General features: G+C 38.6%; 1 protein-coding gene across 5 annotated transcripts; it reads left to right on the plus strand.

The window, feature by feature from the left end:
* The first annotated feature begins 59 nt into the window (after positions 1 to 59).
* FRRS1 (ferric chelate reductase 1) lies at positions 60 to 21,216 on the plus strand. 5 transcript variants are annotated; one of them, XM_052801446.1, is made up of 18 exons: positions 74 to 447; positions 1,256 to 1,414; positions 6,298 to 6,339; positions 8,048 to 8,243; positions 8,475 to 8,611; positions 9,828 to 9,922; positions 10,587 to 10,737; positions 11,585 to 11,764; positions 12,681 to 12,779; positions 13,336 to 13,483; positions 14,025 to 14,141; positions 14,941 to 15,056; positions 15,339 to 15,425; positions 16,395 to 16,492; positions 16,659 to 16,717; positions 17,425 to 17,568; positions 18,741 to 18,802; positions 18,908 to 21,216. In XM_052801446.1, the coding sequence occupies exons 2-18, from the start codon at positions 1,364 to 1,366 to the stop codon at positions 18,998 to 19,000; spliced, it is 1,875 nt and encodes a 624-aa protein (XP_052657406.1). In that variant the 5' UTR covers positions 74 to 447; positions 1,256 to 1,363; the 3' UTR covers positions 19,001 to 21,216. The 5 variants fall into 5 exon arrangements, with proteins under 5 accessions (XP_052657408.1, XP_052657406.1, XP_052657407.1 ...); XM_052801448.1 differs by lacking the exon at positions 6,298 to 6,339 and having other exon boundaries at positions 60 to 254; XM_052801447.1 differs by lacking the exon at positions 6,298 to 6,339 and having other exon boundaries at positions 75 to 447.
* Positions 21,217 to 21,563: the final 347 nt, after the last annotated feature.

The raw sequence follows: 21,563 nt of genomic DNA on the forward strand, positions 1-21,563 counted from the left end.
TCCTGCTCCTGCTCCTGCTCCTGCTCCTGCTCCTGCTCCTGCTCCTGCGTCGGGTCCGCCCCCCGCTGCCGCGGAGAGCGGCCCGAGCAGAGGAAGGGGGTGGGCCGGCCGGCTCGCCTGTTGCTCTCCCGCTGCCCTTTTCTGCGGGAGCGGTGCTGGGGAGTTGAGAAGAGCGTGGGGCTGCCAGGAGCGAGGGGCCTGTCTTCGCTGAGACGCTGTTGTAGCTCCAGGGCGCTTTGGTTAAGCTGACGCCAGTGAGTGCTCAAAGCGCGGATACTGCAAGCTTTTTGAAAACTATATATGCTTCATAGAAAATCTGCAGCAGCTATGAAGCAAATTAAAACCTGGTGAAGCTTTTAAAGCACCTCGTAGCTGCTGCCTTTCATGCAAGCACTTCTGAATTGCTTTAGAGAAAACTCTTAAGCCTGCTTGCCTTAATGAGTAAAGGTAAGCTATGGTTTATTTTATCTGGAAGCCACACCAACCGTGTTCCTCTTGCATCTTTGCTTCTTAATGTTACGTGAATATTACTTTCTTCTTTTGTTTCTTCATTAATGTGCATAGGAGATGGTTGTATGGTAACTGTTACAGTAGATGTGCTGATCCTGTGGTTGAATTTGCTTGTTGGGTAACAAACTATATCGTTTTTAGGTCAGCCTGCAACTTTGGATTCTTCACATAGATAAAAGTTGGCAAGGTTGGCGCCTTAAAGATAATATGCAGAGCAGCTTGCCCAACAGGAAGTTAAATAATCAAAACAAACAATTGAAAGGGACAAAATCCTTGGCTCTTGTTCACTCTTGGTGGGATATATGGAAAAAAAGACAAACTTAGCTTATTCCGTTATAAGATTGCTTATCCCTCTTCTAAAAGAAAGTGTCTCTTCGATAGGGAGTAAATGCATAACAAACTTTAAAATCATGCTGCAAATTTGTCCTAACCTGCACTTTGAGGAAAAAGGTATTAAAAGTTGGGGTGGGTTTGTTGTTGGGTTTGGGGTTTTTTTTCTTTAAGTGCACCAGAAGATAACTAAAATAATTACTTAATACAAAACTCTGTTGAGGTCTGTGGAGTACGTGTCTGACAAAGCAAAGGAAGCTGCAGGGTCAGTGCTTCATTACAACTTCATGCATTTCAGCTGGAGTGTTGGAGTCTTAGGGCCTTAGCTTGGGAAGCAGTATAAAATATGTGCCTGAAGTAAAGAACACTCTTACAAATGTTTCCTTTTTTATGTGTGTACTGTTTCTTCTTTCAGACAAACTTCCTCTGATCCTGGGTATGATAAAAGTTAATACAGTTAGATGCAAGTCAAATAGAAGAGGTTACAAGTAATATAAGTTGTCTTACTGTAAGTAGAAAGCCAATGGCAATCTTACTCAGACTTGGTCACTGTAACAGAAGGACTGGCTGTAAGGTAAGTATCTACACTTAAAATATTATAAAAATTCTTTTTGAAACACACTAGGCTTGAAGTTCTCTTTGAATGTTTCCTGAGTAGGAAAACCCTAGAGGCTGAGGTGTGTATGTTTTGTCATCTTGTGGGTGTGGGGGTGTGTGTGCATGCATGTGTGTTTGTATTTTAAAAGTAATGAGTTGTTCTGAATGTGAACACTACTTGTTTTCTGCTCTTGGTCAATCCAGCTATTGTGATATGACCACATTTAAATGAGCAGGAGAAGTTAACTCAAGCTGTTTTTTTAAACTCAGAGGGAAGGTGACTCCTGGACAGTAAGGCTGTCTGCTTCTGCTTTGTAAGAGTGTATTTCTAAAGAGACAAGGCAGAAACACCTTTTGTTAATACATCTTATTCACCTTTAGATGGCTTTTTCCTTTTCTGCTTGCTGCCTTATCTGATGGTGCTCAGGAGAAAAGTTCTGGCTATGATAGTTTTTGTACCTTTGAATTGGCAGTATGTTTGCCTTGCCCCTCCTCTCATCTCCTCTTCCTCTCTGAAACTAGTTTTAGATTTTGTACTCTGCAGCTAATGAAGTTCTGTTAAACAGCTGAAAGAAGATAACCTCTGTGAAGAGATCCTGAGTTTGTGTGTGAACATTGTGTCCTTGAGGAATTAGTCTACCAGGGCTTTTGTAGCTGTTGACACCTGCTGGGACTGTAGGAGTTTTTTCAACACAGGAGGGAGTAACTTCTCTCCATTTATCCAAATCCAGTTACTGTAAGATCATGAGATGTAATCAGGAGAATAGAATCCCATGTATACTAAAAATCATGAAAAGATTCCCACTAAATTTTGGTATGGTTGGTTCAGGCTTTTAAAGATTCTATTCCTAAAATTATAACACACTTCCCCCCCCCCCCCCCCCCCCCCCCCCCCATTTCTTATTCTTTTCTCCTCCAGCCTTAGGATGAGAAGGAGATGACTCCTGAATGAATGGGATGATAAAGTCTAAATGTTCAGACAAATGCAGTTGTATTGCATTGAAACTTTACAAAACGTGGTAGCTATTACTATAAGCAAACCCATATTTCTCTTTGCAGTCTGCCTTGCCACGGTAAGCCACAGATAATCACTTTGGCCCTTAACCATTAATGTTTGAATTATCACAAAGGTGTTCTTGTCTTGTCATGGTCCATCATAAGTATGAAGAATGCTAGCTACTTCATCTCCATTCATACTAACTGAAATGGTTGTCTCTAGTTCACTTGTTCAGAAATATCTGTTGTAGGCTCTCAGTGAGCTGTTTTTGGCTGCCTCTTATTTAAAATAACTGTTCTGCATCCCACTACTGTTGGAATAACTGGCCACATATATGGAGTACCTTTGGGACCCCTGTTCTTATTTTTCTACATAACTTTCCTCCAAATTTCTGGTGGGTTGTATGTAATGTAAGTCCTAAAAAAGGGTGCTCTAACAAAAAGCTCTATTTCTGTCTTGAGTTCTGACCTGCCCAGCAAACATATAAAATAAATTGGTAGTGTGGTTCAGGAAATGCTTGACTGAAATTTCAGATTACATTAGAAGTCAGCTGTTAGTATTGAGTAATCTCTGGATGAAATAGAATTTTACAGTTATAATCAAGTTCCATATGAAATAAATATTAATTGATGTTCTGATTACTCAGCTTCCTTGGAAAAGCTTAACTTCTTTCTAAGGGATTTTGCCCAGGTTAGGCAAGGGTGATAAGATGACTGTCACTCTGTATTTTTTGGCTTTCTATTGATTGGAAGGCTGTATTATAAATGGCTTCAAGTACACAATTCTCTCCCTCCCTCACTCCGCCCTAAGAGTGACATGGTATTTGAAACGCTGTTAGAATTTCAGGTAATGATGAAGTTTCTTTGAACAAACTTGTTCTGAAGCTTTCTTTTCTGCCAGGGGGTGTGAGTTATGTATTATAGTGAAGATTTAAGTAGGGAGGGAATAACAAATTTGCAATCATGCTCCAAACTAATGAGTATTGAAGTATTTTTTCCATTCTAAATAAAGGTATGAAACGTAGTGGTTTGAATAACTGTCTATGCTGTAATGGTGTGGTATGCACTAGTATCTATATCTGTAGAGAAAGGATTCCTGGATCTTATCCTGTCTTTGGTTGTATATAACATATTCAAAAGTCTGTGTATAGTACAAGACTAAGTAAAATCAACAATCAATGCTATGTGATTGTGTTCTAACTATGGAGCTAGTATGCTCTGTAGCACATCCTTGTAACTTTGACTGGGGCATTTACTCATGCATGCTACCACATGGTGTGCAGCTAGCATACAGGCAGGATAGAGGAAGGAGATTATAGGTACTCTCAGGCCCTTGGTTAACACAAGCGTTTCAGTGTAATGCATTTATCCTGGAAAACAAATCACTGGATAGTGCAGAAACGCTTAAACTCCCTGTTGTTTTTCCAGGCCGTTCAAACAATAGTAAGTTAACAAAAATACTGAAGAATTGCCAGTAGAAAAATGCTGCAGGAATTAGCTTTTATTTTGTTTAATATCATTATGCTTCAGTCCTGAAGTCAATTATTCCTGTTCTTCTTTAGTACAGGGAACTTGACTGTCTGCTAGTTCATAGGCTGTCACCAATGAGTTGTATTTCAAAGGGTTATAAATAAGCCACTATGGCCAAAGCTTCTTAATACAACTTGCAAGCAAAATATATCAAGAAGGACAAATCTACAGTTTATAATAAGTGATAGCGGAAACTGAGAGTATTTTCAAATGCTATAGGTAATAGCAGGCTATTCCACAGCTTACACACCTCAAAACTTGACTTAACATACATTCTCATTTTGAATATAGCTTTAGTGGTAATACTTGGTGATTTAAGGTTTTGATGCAGTTTGTTATATTCTTATCTAGAAAAGATGATCTGGCAGAGATCTCCTGATTAATCTTTATTAGAATGCAAATTAACTGTGTTTCTTTAATTTAGCCATGTTTCTGGGAGGAAAAGAATGATAGAGAGAGTAACAGTTCTGTAAGATGTGATAGCTTTGGTCAGTCTCTCAGGTCCTTCTTGGTACAGATGGAGAACTGTTTTTATTTCTACTTTATTCTTTAGAAAGCATTTATTCTTCTGTGGTGAGGTTAAGCATGATTCACATATCACACTTCAGCTTTCCCGAACCTAACCTCTCTGTAACAAATCCTTTCCATGCCATTAATTGTAACGCTTTTTATTTGGGCTTGTATGTAGTTGTAAGGTTTAGTTGTCTTCCTCTGTTTTTCCTGCAAAGGGGAATATCAGAAAAAAGTCACTTATTCTACAGTTTACTGTTTGTTCGCTTATTACAGAGCAGGATTCCTTTACCTCTGCGTTTGATCAGTTAAAATTTTAAAGCTAGTTACTCCTCTAATTCTAAGTAACTGTTCTGCACTGTGGTATATATGACATGCTAAATGTCTAAAAATGCAGTCATTCCTGACAACATCACTTGGAGGGAAATAATGCTATTGTGGCTCTAGAACTCTAATCAGAGAAAAGAGGAAACCATGTAATCTTACAGAAGAAGAGGTGAGTTTTATATAGGAATGACTTGTTTCTTGCCCATGGCTGTCTGGGTGGTTTTTGTTTGTTTGTTTAGCAAAGCAGATGATCTCTTGTGCAAATACTTGACTGAGGATCTGAGGATGGATATAATTGCTTATCCATCTTCAGCCTTAGTACAAACATACTTTTTCTTGTCCCTTCTCAGAACTGCTTATTGCTGGTTCATTAGTTTAACTACGTATCTTCCTTAGGTGTTTTTTTTAATATTGTTCGTTTTTGAACTCTCAATCATATGTGCTCAGCTTTCCAGACTAGCTCACTTTTTCCTTCTCTTGGCCAGACTGTCGTATTCACGAGGGCATGACATACTGTTTCATGCTCTTGTAACAGGTACTTTTTTTAGAGCTAAAGGAGACATCTTAACCTGCTTATATGAGGAAGTTCTGGGTGTCTCTTGGATTTCCCCTCTTCCTTCCCGTATATTCAGATTTTGTGTCCTTGTCTTTCTCGCTCGTTATGATTGGTATGAGGCTTGTTTTGAACAGGTCTTGGCTGAAGGCCGAGGGTGTCTGTGTGTGTTGCAAAAGGGGATAGGAAGGTGCAGTGAGATCCTAGCTGAATTAGGGACAGCAGATGAGTGATTGTAAACTTCTATTTTTGGCTATTCCAAACTACAGTTTTAAATATGAAGTTCTACTGTGTTATAAAAAGGGGTTTACTGTGGTATTTGAGTTAAAGTCCAGAGTTCTTTAATCTGAAGATTAGGTATAATTTCTTAAAGCTTGACTTCTCTAGAACGTTGACCTATTGTACTGTTTTGTCTACAATAACACTTTAGGAGGTATTTTCCTAAAACTACAAAATGAATCTTTAACCACAGAATGATTGGTGTTATAAGAGTGCTTCCCATCTTCCTTCAGCCTCTTTTGCTGTGTAAGTGGAGAATGTAGAGTGCCATAATGTATTTCCAGATAAAGGAGGAAAGGGACTTCTCAAGGCAACTGAGTAAGCGTTGTTTGAGGAAGGCTAAATTTTAATATGGAACTTACTGCTCTTTATAGGATCTAGTCCTCATCGTTGAACGTGCGTAGAGAAGATTGCTCTTCTACAGCCAATCCTGTTTAAAAAAAAATAAAGTTTTAAAAAATTGCTCTTTGGTACAGTACTTCTTTCAGATTTTGGCCTTTTTCATTCTTTTCATCTCTGCTTATTCCTCTTTCTCTTCTGCCAGCTTTTGAGTCAGTTGAATCTGCCAAAGGCCATTTCTTGTTTCATTTTAAATCCCTACCACATCCTCTGCTACTTAAACTAGAATACTAACGTACTATTTTTCTTGTCGCTGTGGTATGCAGCCTTATCTCTTCTGGCAGCAACTTGTTTTGAAGATTTCACCGGTACGTATAAAAGCTGCTTTAATGCCACTATTGTATTGAACCTTAGTTTTTAGCTTCCTGTAGGCTTCCTTAACTTACAAATAAAATCATCTTGATGGAGATTTGTGACAGTTTAGAGAAGTCCTGGAACTAGAAGGAAAGGCTTACTTGAACTAGAAGTTAAAGATATTATCATAATGTTATCTTGAATATTTGGGAGGAGTTGAGTGTTGGTTTTTTTTTTTTTTTTACTGGTTCCTGTGTAACTGTTCAACCCCATCTCCCCTCTGATTTTCTTCTATTTACTAGTGTAAAGTTGCCAAGGAGCCCCTATGTTGAAGTACAAATGTAGCAATGCCCTGGATATTGTGGATTTTTAGCATTGAATGTATGAGAACTTTGGAGGAGTTAATATTGATGACTCTTAGAGAGCATGTAAGACTAATGACATGCCTTGTCTTCATTTGACTGCTTTTTAGGTATCAGAGTTCAGTCTGAAATGGCTCTGTGCCTTTCTTATCTTCATATCCATGTGTGCTGTCTGGGAACTTTATAACCTGATACTTCTTATCACTTGATGCAGAATGGGCATGGCTCTTCCAGAAGGCAGACCTACTTGCCTGGTACACGTTCCACTAGACCTGATAAGCCACTTCTTGTGCCTAAAGATTGAAAGGAAGTTTATCTCTGTTCTCCTGGCCTTTTAGACATGCAAATGGTTTTTCCTGGTGGTTGAGGCATTCTGTAAACAGCAATACAACTCTAAACCTTGCATGCTGCTGAGTAACAAAACAGTTACCACAGCTTTTTGAAAACAGTAGTGTGGCAGAGCAAAACATTATATGATGAATGCTGGGATTAGGGGTTCATATAACTGTTTTAGGCTCTTTGGTCCTACTACCCCACATGTTTTTCATGCATAGTGTTCCCTTAATGAGTGTGTGACAAGCAATGATGTTGTTTGACTAATTGTCGGGAGATCCAATATCCACAAGGAAGAGTTCAAAGGAAAAGTCTTGTGCTTGTCTGCAACAAACATACGTCTTTGTCTAAATCTTTATACCAGATTCCCACTCTTTTGCATGTATAAAATCTATTTCTGACATTTGGCAACTTTAGTTTCCCTGCAGAAAGAAGAACTTGTTATCTGGGTATTATTTGTCATATGTGAAGAAGTAGACACGGGTTGTGGAAACAAAAGGCAGTCTGTAATGATGCACAGTTTGGAGCTATGATTAATAAAAGAGTGGGCTTGATACTAGCTGTGTAGTTCCTCAGTACTGTGGACCTTTATACATCAATGAAATGTGTTTTAAGATCCATCTGTCCTGTGCAGATGTTTAAGGGACTTGGAGATTTTTTTTTTTTTTTTTTGAGAGAGAGAGAGAGAGAGAAAGGGAGAGAGGGAACGGGAGAGGCGTAAGCAAAAGAAATTTAAAAAGTGATGTCAGAATGCACTGAGAGAAATAATCCACCCAGATCCATCCACTGCTATCTGTACTCTTGATGGCCTGGAACATGATATCTGTGAACATTCTTGCAAAGTCTGAAAGTTATCAGAAGCACACATTACTTTTAGCTTTTGCAGCTGGGAATGGTGTCTTCTCATACATGCTTTTGTTTTAAACATGTTTTTAAATTTTAGTATTCAGCTGATTCTTCTAAAGATGAGTGGTGACCTGTAATGTAAGTGCTTATTGTATTTAACTGCCTGTAACTCTTTATATAGATGGAGCTGCCTGGCCTTGCTTTTGCTGTTTGGATGTTTATTTGCTTCTATGCATCTGTGGATAGCTATCCAAGTGGAAAAATAAGAGAAGCCTGCACTAGCATGATACCCTGTCATGGTAGCTCTCCACAACTGTCACCTGAGCACACCATTACAGTGAATGGGACTGAATTTAAACCAGGGGACAACATAGAAGGTATTGTGTCAATTATAGCTGAAGAGTTTAATTTACTGTTTCTTTGTGTTGTAGCACGTCTTTACTCGGTTAGCTATACTAGATCTATCTAAGCAGCTGAATCTTGTTCAGGTGATCCATTTAGCAGTCATTCAGTACTTGTAAAATGAGCTTCTGGTGGTCATTGTTGAAATATTTCATTCTTCCTCTGGAGAATATTTCAACATCCTTTCATTTTTCTTCTTGCTTCAGTTCATCTGTCTGGACCAGATTTTGAAGGGTTTTTCATACAAGCCCGGGATGCAGAACACCTGGATAGCCCTGCAGTTGGTTCTTTCATGTTAGTTGACCGGAAACTTTCTCAGCTTCTGACATGTGGCCGTATCAAGGTATAGTCTAGCGTCTTAAAATGGGACATCAAGCACTGAGGTGTTTGTACTAGGCTATGTCTGTAACAGGATGGAGCTAAACTATGTAATCTTTGAGCTCAGTAAGTCTCCCAGGAAATTGGTCCAACTTGCAGTATAGAGTCATGGCTCACTGCAACTCTGTCAGACTGCTGCAGGAAGATGCAGCATTCATAATGTAATTTTTACTTGTGCACAAGGAATGTGGTGCATTCCTGGTTATTGTACTTATATTAAAAAGAGGAGTGCATGCTCTATTTGCTTTGAAGAGGAGAGTTATCAATCATTTCCATGCTTGTTAAGGACAGAGAACATGTCTTACAGCAAGGAAAGTTTAGGGCAGTTATTGTGGTAAACAAACACTAGAATAGGCTGCTATCTTTAGTGTTGCTCTGTCAGTTACTGTTAATGGAACCTTCTTAGTAACAGGTTAGATCAGTCTTCAATATCCACTTTAGATAAATTGATTCTGCCTCATGTGCAAGAGATGTGAACTCTGACTAGTATTTCAGCAACCCACTTGAACTTCCTGAACATCATGTACATTATCATCTGAGCTGGTGCGGGCAAAGTCCTCGATCTGCCTAGATGTATCTTTTTTTTTTTTCCTCTCCACTGCTACCATCTGCCCCCCAGTGGCATCTGATTAATGCATTCATCAGTGCTGTAAAGCCATGGAGATGTCTGGGTTGTGCCCTCTGTGCTCAGAGGACTTAGTTCAGTGCTGTGTCTAATCTGTTTACCTTGTGCAAATAACTGTCTGACCCCAAGACTATTTTTGGTTTTTTTGTCCTCTGGAATACTAGTTCTGTTCCCTCTATACAGTCATTGCCCTGTCCCTTCATGCTCTTGCTATCAAAACACAGAGCATTACCTTACTATCAAAAAAACTGGAGTGTTATCACACCATTTCTGCATAAACACTGCAGGGACCTCTGTGTCATCACTGGAGTCTTCTGGATTGAAAGACTTCTGGTTGTTCCTTTTAGCCTTAAGGTTTGTTAGTACGTATGAGTTTCAGTGGTAGACTTCATCTGAGTTGATAATGGCTGACTGGGGAAAAGCCAGCTGCGCTGGGTCTGTGCAGTGTAACAGTCTGGTGTCTGTTTAGGATTTAGCTGCAGCCTGTGACGACTGTTAGCTGAAATCTCCTTAGTGTGTATCCACTGTGTAACTCTTGATATATGTGTGTTTTCAGAATTCAGCTGTCAGTCACACAAGTAAAGCAAAAAAGAAATACATAAAAGTTTATTGGATTGCTCCTGGAGATGCACCAAAACGTGTACGGTTTCTGTAAGTAAATCTAGTATTAGTTCTAGTTTATTAAAATGCAAATAAGGTAAACCTGTGTCATTGGCTGCATCCAATATTGGCCAGCAACTGGAAAGTATCCTTGGACTAATGGTCTGAAAAGTTGACATCTCTTGCTCACTGCAGAGTCTACATTAATGCAGACACTTGTTTGTTAGGGAAAGCTTGGAGATGATTATTTTGATTTTTGCAGAGAGAGTAGAAGGGTATTTAGAGGTGGGTTTCGTTAGTATTTCTAGTTAACTGCTCACATCTCATGCCTGTAATATGCAGTGTTAAGAATCTTTTTCTGTGCTTTTACCTTACAAAATGCTGTGTATACCTTCCTGTTATACTACTAGCTTTTTGGAAACTAATGGATAAAAGCTATGCAACTCTTCTCTGAGGTTGTAATCTGTGCCACAGGCGTGAGTGTTTCTTATATCCAGTAGAGCATGCAGTAGCATGTTTTCAAATTATTTTTCCACTGATATTTCAGATATTTTCCTACTTTAATCCCTAAAATGGTAGAGGTCTGCATAAAGATGGGAGTTTTACAAATAAGTTGTACAAACTGTAGAAGCTTTTCCTTTTTCCTTTTTTTTTAAAGTAAGAATCAGCTTTTGATGTATACAGTAATGACTGTGTGCATGTTGTATTTTTTAAGAGCCACAGTTGTGAAGAAATACAAGACTTTCTGGGTGAAGATTCCTGGTCCCATTGTTTCTCAGCCTAATGCACTGTCCCCAACAACACCCTTGCATGCAACATCAGAGGCTATATCAACTTCACATTCGGTTTCCTACTTATCAAAGCCAGTAAGTAATTATAAACCTAACTAATGCTGTCTTTAATGCTTGTGATCAATGGAATTTAATGAAATCATATTGATACAGCCTATTGACGGAAAGGGAGAGATGATGGATGAGTAACTTAAATATCAGAGACTAAGAACATAGACAGCTACCCTCTTGTGTTAGTTGAGTTGCCTGAACTGGTCTGGGTTAAATGTTGTTACACCACACACGGGTCAGAAGGTTGATAGAACATGTAGAACTTAATGGTCAGAAAACATTATGCATACCTGAGAAGAGAAATGGGAAAAGACTTGCTCTGGTCTTGACTAATAGCTTCCTATTTAGTAACTGCAGGCTCAGAAACTTCCTTCAATGAGTTCATCTGTTACTGACTTCCATTAGTGATTCTTGAATGGACTGAGCAAGCATCACTATTTGATCTGGAATAAGTGTGACTTTTAATCCATGTGTTTTCTCATTGTGTATCAGTGGAGTTTGTACTTTAAAAAGGAAATGAAAAGCTGGTCTTCCCTTCTTTTCTCCCTCATTCCACAGCTGATGTTACCTCTCTAAAAATTAAACCAAGGGAAGTTTCTTTAAAGTTTTTACTTTCTTTTCAAAGTTATTCTATTATCCTGTCTTTTAAAGTGAAAAATTCAACTTGAGTAAAAGTACAGCTTGGAACTTGCCATGATTTTACCCACTAATCCTGGGGTAATTGTAGGGATGGGTTAAGAGATCAGTATGTAGACATAGATAGCATTTCTTTGATGTTCCTTGCATACTTTCTTCTACAAAGGGGTAGAAAGAGAGAAAGAAGAGGGAAACTGTTATTGTTTATGACTTGTTTGTTTGCTTAATTGTCTAGTTTAATGCATCAGGTTGTGGAAGTATGAAGTTCTGCATTAGGAACCCTTCAAACTGTGATCCTGAAAGTGCTTCCTGTTTTTTTCTATCCTTCCAAGAAGAGAAGAGTTCAGTATTTATTGAAATGAGTGGTCCAAGTGAAGGATATTTAGCATTTGCATTGTCCCATGACCAGTGGATGGTGAGTGTCCTATTCTACTTCTTTAGTTGCTTTTGTGATCTTAGGAAAGTTTGAATGGTACTCTAGCAAAACATGCGTGTGGAAAACTGAAATGCTGCTAGACATCACACAAAGTAACTTCTCTCCCATAGTGCTGAAGCACAGGTTGCCTTTTATAGATGGATGTTCAGTTTTAGCTTGAGACTGACTATTCACAATAGAATTTCCCTGTGGATATCTGTCTTAGCAGAATCCCACCTGTCTGATTGCACAGCAGCTGACTGAAATTCCTGGTTAGATCAATCTTTCTTTGTTACCTAGCCAAAACCCCTCACCTGTCAGAAGCTGAATTGCTATGCTTTCTGAAAACCATTTGCATTTCGTCATTGTACAGGATTGACTCCGTTTAATCTTAAAAAGTGTTTAGAGATCCTTTTTTCTAATTGGTGTTAAAGTGAAGGGACGATGCTGTTGACAACTGCATAATCCATAGACTAACTGTTGCACAAAGGAGATGCTGTTTATATTCATGTCCCTAGTACAAGAACACTTGGTTCTTAACAATACTTTATCTTTACAGCTATGAGGAAAACCAATTTTTAACTAAAAAGGGTTTTTAAATAACATCAACATCCATCTCTGTCTTGTCTGATTAATTTAGTAAATTCTAAGTAACTAAAGAAACTTCTGATAATAGGCTTGTTACCCTGAGAGGGGAGGGAATGTAACTCATGATGTGCCTTGCTGTGTGTCATCTGTTTGACTTAATGTGATTCCTCTGTAATACTGAAGTGTTTGAAAGCTGGGAAATAATAGCTTGACATCTAGAGAAATCTGTCTTGTGTCTTGTTGCATATATTAAATCAAAGAGGTTTTGGTGACTGCCAGTAGTGGTTTTTAATGGGCTATAAATACCTTTTTCTTTTAAACTCTGCAGGGTGGTGATGACGCATATCTGTGCGTTAATGAGGACCACCGTGTTCACGTAAGCACTGCCTATCTGAAGGGGAGAAGTCCTCCTGTTTTGGATTCAGAGGTACATTTGGAAACAACTAAGACACTTCCACAAATGTAGGTTTGAAGTAATGAATGGTATGCTGCTGCTTTGTGCTTTTATTTTGCATAGCAGCTGTAAATAGTAAGGTGGATACATAATTCTTTAAGGTGAGATTGACTGGGCTCTTACTTCCTAGTAAATGTTACCTTTGGAAGTCTAAACTTACTTTTAAAAATTAAGTCACGTGGTGGGAGCTTACTGTATTGAGGAACTTTGTGCCCATTATTACTCTGTCCCTTTGCTACAGCTGCAGCCGCAATCGATATATCTTGGGTTAAATGTTGGAAGGGAGGGGGGAGATTGTTGTTATGAGCTGGAAAAATTGGTGGTAATAGGTCCAACCCTTATGTTGCTGTGTTGACTTACTGACATACCTTCTAAGCTGGTATGCAAGAGATTTTTATCCCTCCTCCCCTGATCATTGCTGTTCTTTCTTTGTGCACCAGTGACACTCTTGTCTTCTGCAGGGTTACTTTTAAGCCAATTACTGTGCCAGTCTGAAAAGACTGGGTATTAAATATCTCCTGTTTCACAGAATGCGCTTGAAGATGTGTCATGGAGGCTTGTGGATGGTGTTCTTCAATGTTCCTTCAGAAGGAGTATTAGTCTTCCTGCTTACAAAGGGAGGTTTAATCTGAATGCCAGTTACTACATCTTTCTGGCAGATGGGGAAGCTAGTGAAGGTAAACTTGACTTACATATGGTTGCTTTTCTTTGAACAGCTCTAAATGAGTTAGTAAACCTTATGTAAGACGTGGCTCCGCTGGGAATTAGTATCTGAACTACAGTTTCCAAGTTTGAGGACTTAGTCCAGTCATCTTTACTGCCTCTCTGGATCATGGGCTTGCATTTGGAAGTTATAGTAAACTTACTCATATATGTGTGTTGTATGCCCGCTTGATGCTAGGAACTAGTAGCTTCTTGAGAGCTGGCCACATCTTTTTAAAATGGAGACTAGTATCAAAGGGAATTATTCTTCACATCTTGTGCATGTAGTGGAGAGAGCTATTTTCTGTAGAGGGGCGAGCTGGTTCTTGTACATTAAGTATGTGAGACGGCTTAGATGACATCTTAGGTTCTTACCATATTGTGTGTCAGAAATTTAGTTTGTATGATTATGCTCAGTAGTCACAACAGGGCTTGCATTCATAAATAAGGATTGGGCACACTTACAAGTACACTGGCTTTCATCAGCCATAAATAAACCACTTTGTCACTGCTTAGGTGGACTAATATACAAACACCGTCATCAGCCTCTGATCACCAATGGAATATACAATGTCACAGGCCTTCCTCAGGATATTGGAGGTTCCAGGTCCCCGCAACTTATCAAGGCTCATGGTAAGCTGCAACTTCTAGTTTTGTCTTCCAGTGCTAGACTTGCTGAGACTGGAGAATTAAGTTTTCCTCATTATTGCAGAGTAAGTATTTCCTCTTGTCTTTCTGGCAGTCATGTTATATATACTGTTGGCTAGCAAGATCTGAGACTGTGAAGACAGAGTAAAGTTATTAATAACTTTTCATTTCAAGAACAACATTATAAGATTCTTGTTGCCCAGGAAAATGGACCTGCATTTTCCTTTTTCTCTTAAATTTATAATTGGGACTTGTTTCTGTTTACCTCTTTGTCTCTGGTTTAATTTGTTCTAGTTACATTATTGGTTTAATTCTATTTGAAATGAGAAACTCCTCAACTGACAGCCCAGAACCATTGAAATTAATGAGAATTTTTTCTCGCACAGTACTGGACACTAAAGCAGGCCTGTGAGAGAACTATCACTCATTCTTTGTCAAGCAAATTGCAGGAAATGTCACCTTTCATCATCTGACATCTAAATTGGCGACAGAACAGCATCTCTCACCAGTATGTGCTGACTGTACTGGCGCATATGAAGTACGCAGTAGCCAGAGGTGCTCTGTTATGCTGTTTGGGCGCAGTATGATTATCTCTTATATGGATGTTTCTGCCCTCTAACAAGATAAATGCTATAAAGTTGTATTCTTAACTAGGTGATTAAAAACTTACCACTGGTAAATTCTGACCATATGCGTACGGACTAAACTATTACACAGTCTTGGACGCTGTATTTGTATGCAGCTAAATTACTCATGTTTACCTTGTATTTTTTTCAATTTTCAGGAGCGCTAATGTTTGTTGCTTGGATTACCACAGTTAGTATTGGTGTTATTGTTGCACGATTCTTCAAACCTGTCTGGTCTCATTCATTCCTGTTTGGAAAGGAGATGTGGTTTCAGGTGGGCAAAATCTCCCCATATCTCCATCTGTATTTTCTAGCTTTGTTGTAAGCAGAATTATAAACCTACTAGATCCAAGAAATAGGAGACTAAACGTGGTGTGATTTTTATCTTTCTTTAATCTTATAAAATGGAACAATTACAAATCAGAAGTTCACCTGCTTTACTAGTAAAAGCAGTGTCTAAAAAGGACGCTAAGAACATCTTTAGATCTGTTGAATGTATTTTAATGGTGTATTAAGAAAGCTGTAGAGTTTCTAAAAGTAAACTTAACTTTTCTAGGTGCATCGTGTGCTCATGTTGACCACAGTCATGCTTACAAGCATTTCTTTTGTGTTGCCTTTTATATACCGAGGAGGTTGGAGCCAAGTAAGTGTGTGCTTTTGTTTTGTTTAACTCAAATGTAAAAGGTTGGACCAAATCAATGAGAAGGTCTACTGATGACTAAGATGTTACAATTATTGTCAAGGAAAGTGCTGTGAAAGCTGTCCTTAAGTAGGCTGATGTCAAATCCTAGCAGCACAGAAGAGCAATGTTGCCTCCTTTAACTACAGCTGAAAAAATTCAGTACTTCCCTTCCTTCCTCTTTCTCCAAAATAAAGTCCTTGCTCACAGTTTCTTTATGTACTTAATCTGTCTTCTTCCCATTTCCTTAGAGAACTTGAATTTGGGAAGTAAGTGAGGATGGGATGGCTGACTTAATGTGGTAGACCTGCTGGGAATAAGTGTTGTTATGAACTTGGACTTGAGTAACTGTATGCAGTGATTAAGCTTAGTCTTGAACATTAGGTAGATAGAGGTTGTATAACTGTTGCTGTCACCTGTATAATATTTGGTACAAGGTAATATCAGAAATTGGAAAGTCTAGAGAGCATCTGAATTAAAGGTGGGAGAATGTGGTCACAGGTATGAACTAGGAGCTAGGGAAATTGAATAGAATATTTTAGGCTTAAGATTAAAACAGATAGGGTGAGAGGGGAGACAAGTGCTGGGAGGAGTTATGACATAAACCTCTCCTGAAGACAAAGGATTGAGGATGGAGAGCTTGGAGCATAGCTTCTACAGTCATATTGCTCTCTCAGCTGGTAGAATTTCTCAATACAGCAAAAAGGTGGGACAAACCCTGGGCAGACTTAGCAGTGTCTCATGCTGCCAAGGAGGACCATCTCCATCCAGCTGCAGGGCAGCTTACTGTGTCCTGTTGCCCCACCAGTCTAAACATAGTGCTGCTCCACAGTTGTAACTTACTAATACAAACATAAATAAAATTATCAAATTTGGTATTTTTTCTATATCTTCATATAGATATGATATTAAAGAAAAATGTCCTGTGTTTAGCAAGCAGGTTTTCATCCCTATCTCGGCTGTACTGTGATGGCTCTGACAATCTTTCAACCACTTATGGCAGGTTTCAGACCATCTCGTCATGCACCAAGGTACTCGCAACTAACTCATTAAGTTACAGCCACAGGAATTAAATATGCCTGTTTCTTTAAAAAAATCTTTTTACATTGAAAAGATATCTTTAAAGTAGGTAACAATGTTCTTTGATTTCGTGCACCCTGCCCTGTAATCAATAAAATGCTTTTCATTTTTTTGTAGGAGGCAATTGTTTAACTGGTTTCACTGGAGTACTGGTACAACAGCTAGAATACTAGCTGGTGAGTAGGAGTAATAGTTGTAACTCCCTTTTAAGTGATTTAAAGGAACTTTGTTCGTTGTCTGGGCTATTGCTCATCTAAAACATCTATGGACATCCAGTCCAGGCATATCTGAAGATTCTTTTTCTTGCTGGACATCTTCTATGTGAGTTTTAAGTGGCCATCAGGTACGGCTTTAGGGAGAAAAAGTGACAATGTAAAACCACAGAGATTACAGACAAATCTGAAAGATTTGTGTAATGAGGACCTGTTCTTATCTTGAGTAATTTCTTTTTGTCTTGGAAGACTTGAGGATAGTGTTCTTGAGTAACATAGTTTGATGTTATTTAATGGGAGAGGGAAAACTCACTCACAGAACCAGAAGCTGCGCTTAATTCTATTAATAGTGACAGGTTTCCACAGCTAGCTTAAGCACAAATGTTGTGGTGACTGTGGTCTTGTTGGCAGAGTCACAAATGCTAGTGGGATGTGATAGGACACTGAACAGGATGAAAACTATCTTGGCCTTCTCCTTTTCTCCCTGCTTTCCCCCTCACACTGCCAAAAAAACCCACCCCAACTTTCAGCTGCATGGATTCGTTTAACCTCATTCCCCAAGCAGTTGTAGACAGTTCATGGGAAATCTATTACCAAAGGTGTTGAGAGCATTTTTTAATCTCCCTGACACAGCACTCTTAGTGTCTTTTTATCTTGTTTTTACTGACTAGTCGTGACTATGTTCTTGGGAGTGGATCTACCAGCACTTGACCTGCCAGACCCATGGGACACATATACAATGGTTGGTTTTGTAGCTTGGCATGTCGGTATTGAGATTCTTCTGGAAATACACAGCTACTGTCTCATACGTAAAGGTACAAACCGAAGAAAACTCCTATTGTTACCTTGCTTGCTGATGATTGTGCAAAAAGAATGTTAACTGAGTGGATTGAATTTCAGGAGGTGTTCTTTGGCCTCTAACTTGGAAGCTGAAAGGGAATAACTCTTGATTAACAGTGTCATATCTTCTGTACAAACTAATATTGGAGTAAACCAGCTTTCAAGACCAAAGTGTTCTAGAAATACTGGTTTTGTTCCATTTTAAATAGTAGCCTCTTATTTCTCAAACCACTGTTCATAGGGGCAGACTGAAATGCGTAAGTATTTTCCAAGTATCTATCACTGTTTGTCATGATTTTGATCCCAGGTGGGTAGGTAAAGTCCAGGTTAAGTCATGCAGATTTAGTCTGCATGTTATTGTGACAAATTGCTGATATGAATGGCTATTATTGCATGAGCAAAATGATCAGAAACTTGAGCACAAATGCTTGCAATTTTGACTGAACAGGGGAACGAGGGTGAAATCCTGACTCCAATATGTCTAGAGAAGGGACTGGTAGTAACTTCATTGGAAATTCTTAGTTTCACTGACTGGTGTCACTGAGAGGAGATGACTGTGCACATGTGAACAACCTGTATGTAAGACAGAGATGAGATGTCTGCAGAATTGAAGAAGCATGATTAGTTAAAAGGCTGTTTACAGTGGCACGTGAAGGAGTGATTATAAAAGATGTGAGTTTAAATTTAAACTTGCAGTAATTACTTCCTCAAAGTAGAGAAATGAACCTGAAATGTTTGAACAATTAATGTTTTCATGTTGGCTAATGGAAGATACTTCTTAATGGAATCTACTTATCTTAAAATGAAAAGTAAAAGGTTTTAGATCAGACAAATATTTTGTTCAGCTCAAAACTCAGTGTTTTCGTGATTCACTCTAGCAAAAGAGACAAAATGTTTTCCCACTTCAATGTCCAGAAGTTACTTTTTGTAGGTCAGATCCAGAATAGTTTTTTCACTTGTGCTGTTGTGAGCATGATGGTACAGGTCATGAAATGTCAAATGAGACTTCCAAGTGCTTTTCAAATTTGATGCTGTGTAAGACTTAGTTTCTTAGTCACAGGATCAAGACTTCTGTAGTATAAAAATGAAAAACCTCCTTCCTCTTAAGAGCAGACTTAACTTTTTTTTTTTTCCTTCCCACTAACAGTTGAAGTGATAGAGGATGACAGAGTACAGATACTGCAGTCACTCACATCTGCAGAAGCAGAGGTAAGTCACAATTTTGTAAATAACTACTGTGAGATGGGATGATTCTTTGTTCAAACCAATAAAAAGACTGACACTTCTATGGCTTTTCTTCCCTTTCTCTTCCAGGGTCGTCTGTTCAAACAGGTTGTGTTAACCATCTATGTCTGTGGAAATATAGTATTCCTCATTGCCTTCCTGGCAGCAATCAACCACATATGAAATAAGTCATTGAGAATTTTGTGATGAAATATTGTGCAGTTGAAAAACCTGCAAGGAATGCTTTCTATTACAACTTTTCCCTCAACACCTCCCTGAAGATGTAATTGAAGAATAATAGCACGTGTGCATCATGCTTGGTGTTAGGGAGAACTTGAATTCAAATCTATAGAAGGATGCTGCAGTTCTGCAAAAGCTGCCTTCTGATGGGACTTTTAATGAGAGTCTTTGCCTGAGTAAGGAATGAAGTCTCTATTTTTTTAAGTGCGGTAATTAACTTGATTGAAGCTTATAGGTTAAGAAGACTGAAAAGATGTGCTGAAAATGCTGTTTTGATAGTCAGTTCCCTAAACCTTTTGTGAATATTATTGGGAAAACTGGAAAGATTGATCCGGAATCCATCATATCTGTTCACTTTACTGTGTTCTAATGGCATGTGATGTGACAACTTCCTGCTCGTGACAGTTTTGTGCATGAAAAAAAACAGGAGTGAGAAACTGTCCCAAATGCAGGTTGATACATGAGCCAAATGCAGTTGTCCGTCTTTGCAGTTAAATGCAAAAAATATTCTCTCTGCTCTAAGAGCAGTACACTTAGAAGCATATAAGTTTGGGAACTTCACTCCTTTAGTAAAACCACCATTTGCCTCACCTAAAATACTGTTCTGTCCCATCCCCCTCAGTGCTTCTAAACCATTAAGAGAAAACATGTTTGCAATGTAAGTGCATTAAAACCAGTTGTACTTAGCCAAAAGTCAAACAGGAAGGACCTATCCGTGCGTGTGGATTTCTGTGTTTTTCTGTCTTTGGTTGCTTGTGGCTTCTGAATTACTTTTCTGTGTGAATAAGATGGATTTATGCCACTTGATGCTTAAATAGAAATGAAAATATTTGCTCAAGAATGTTGCAGTTGTATTTGCACTATTGAACGAACTGTAGATTAGGAGCCGATTTGACTTCAGGAAAAGCAGCTTCTGTTAATGTGAAGTGAGGGTCCTTTGAGCTGGCATATCTAGGAGACAGAACTGTCTTCATAAGAATATGGGAGGGTGTTTTTTTAGTCAAAAGATTTATCTAAATATATGAACTAGGTACAGGGAATGGAAGGAGACTATATTGTTTAACTTTTGGTTCATGATTTGTCTTAAGTATGGAAGGACACTCTTGAAATGGCATCTCAGAAATGAACCCTTAATATGCCATGCAGTACAGTGCTTTGCATTTGGTTTTTTTCAGCTCTGAAAGTTTGCTTCCACAGTTCTTCATTTTTGATACTGGGAAGTATTGATTTTTAGTTTTAATGCTTCAAAATATATCTTCAGCCTAGGGCTACTAAGCTAGCTGGGAATAAAGGTGTTGGAGTATTGGATAGAATAGTAAATAGTGAGGCCTGGCTTGGTGTAGACTATTACAGCAACATCTCTCTAGTACCTGATGGCCAGCTCTAAAATACTTTTATGTGTGGGTCAGGTAGTGGTTCTCTCCATTTACTAAAGCTGTCTATTTCTGTCTCTTCCTCCATCTCCCCAAATCCACAGTACAGCCTGTTGCAGGGACAAGTCCTATTCAGAAAGCTACAAGTTTGTGTTTGTAGTCAGTGTTATTTTTGGCTGCTCAAGTAACTGGTTTAGGTATAAGCACTGGGATTAATCCCTTTGTCATCATCAGCAGACTGCAAGTGAGTGTAAGCTGAATCATCCCCCTTCTTCCTGGAAGCTGGAAAAGTCGTGCAGATTGGGAAAGGGGGACTATGAAGAAATATGGCAAAACACAGGCTGAAGTGTAAGAGGCATATGGCTGGCTAATTGTGTGGGTTTGTCTTTTTTGTTTGTTTGTTTTTTGAGAACTCTGATCTCAAGAGCCTGGGAATCACAGGCCCACCTAGTACTGAAGTTTTGGGGGACTCTTTCATATACCATGAGTTTATAGAAGAAAATCTCTCAACCTAGGCATGATTGATGGCTTTTTAAATTAAGGTCAATGCTGGATTCTTTCTGTAATACAGTAGCTGTACTGTGTATTGTTTCATTTGCATGGACAATGAACACAGGGTTTTTAAAACATGAATGTAAATGTCTTAATAAAAGGTTTTGTCCCTCTTAGTAAGATGAAAACACCATTAAAATAGAAACTAGAAAAGAATAGTCTTGCCTAGCAGCAAAATGGATTGTCTGTTTTCTTTATAGATGTTGTTTTATAAATTAAAGCTATCTAAATGCTTCCTAGAGAAACTCTTATTGAAATTGAATGTTAAAATAGTTTCATTCCCTAATGCAGTTTCTTTTCCTCAAGAAGAAAAAAATTCCTTGTTCCACATCTAATACAGCTTTAAAGTTGGCAAAATTGTCAGTTGCTCTGGATAACTTGTTCCTTCCCAGTGCTAGCAGTATTGTATAGTTTCTTGTGTGAGGCCTTATGTGCAGTATTTTAACTTATTTGATTGAAAGACCTGCCAATTTTGTGTAATGTCTGTTCACACCACCCCCCCTGCTCTCTTCCTGCATGACTAGTAAGAGGAAGCAATGTGTCATTGTATTCTAGTGACTTCCAAAATTTCTGGTATATTC

Source organism: Harpia harpyja, chromosome 11, assembly GCF_026419915.1.
Source record: "Harpia harpyja isolate bHarHar1 chromosome 11, bHarHar1 primary haplotype, whole genome shotgun sequence".
Lineage (NCBI taxonomy): Eukaryota > Metazoa > Chordata > Aves > Accipitriformes > Accipitridae > Harpia > Harpia harpyja.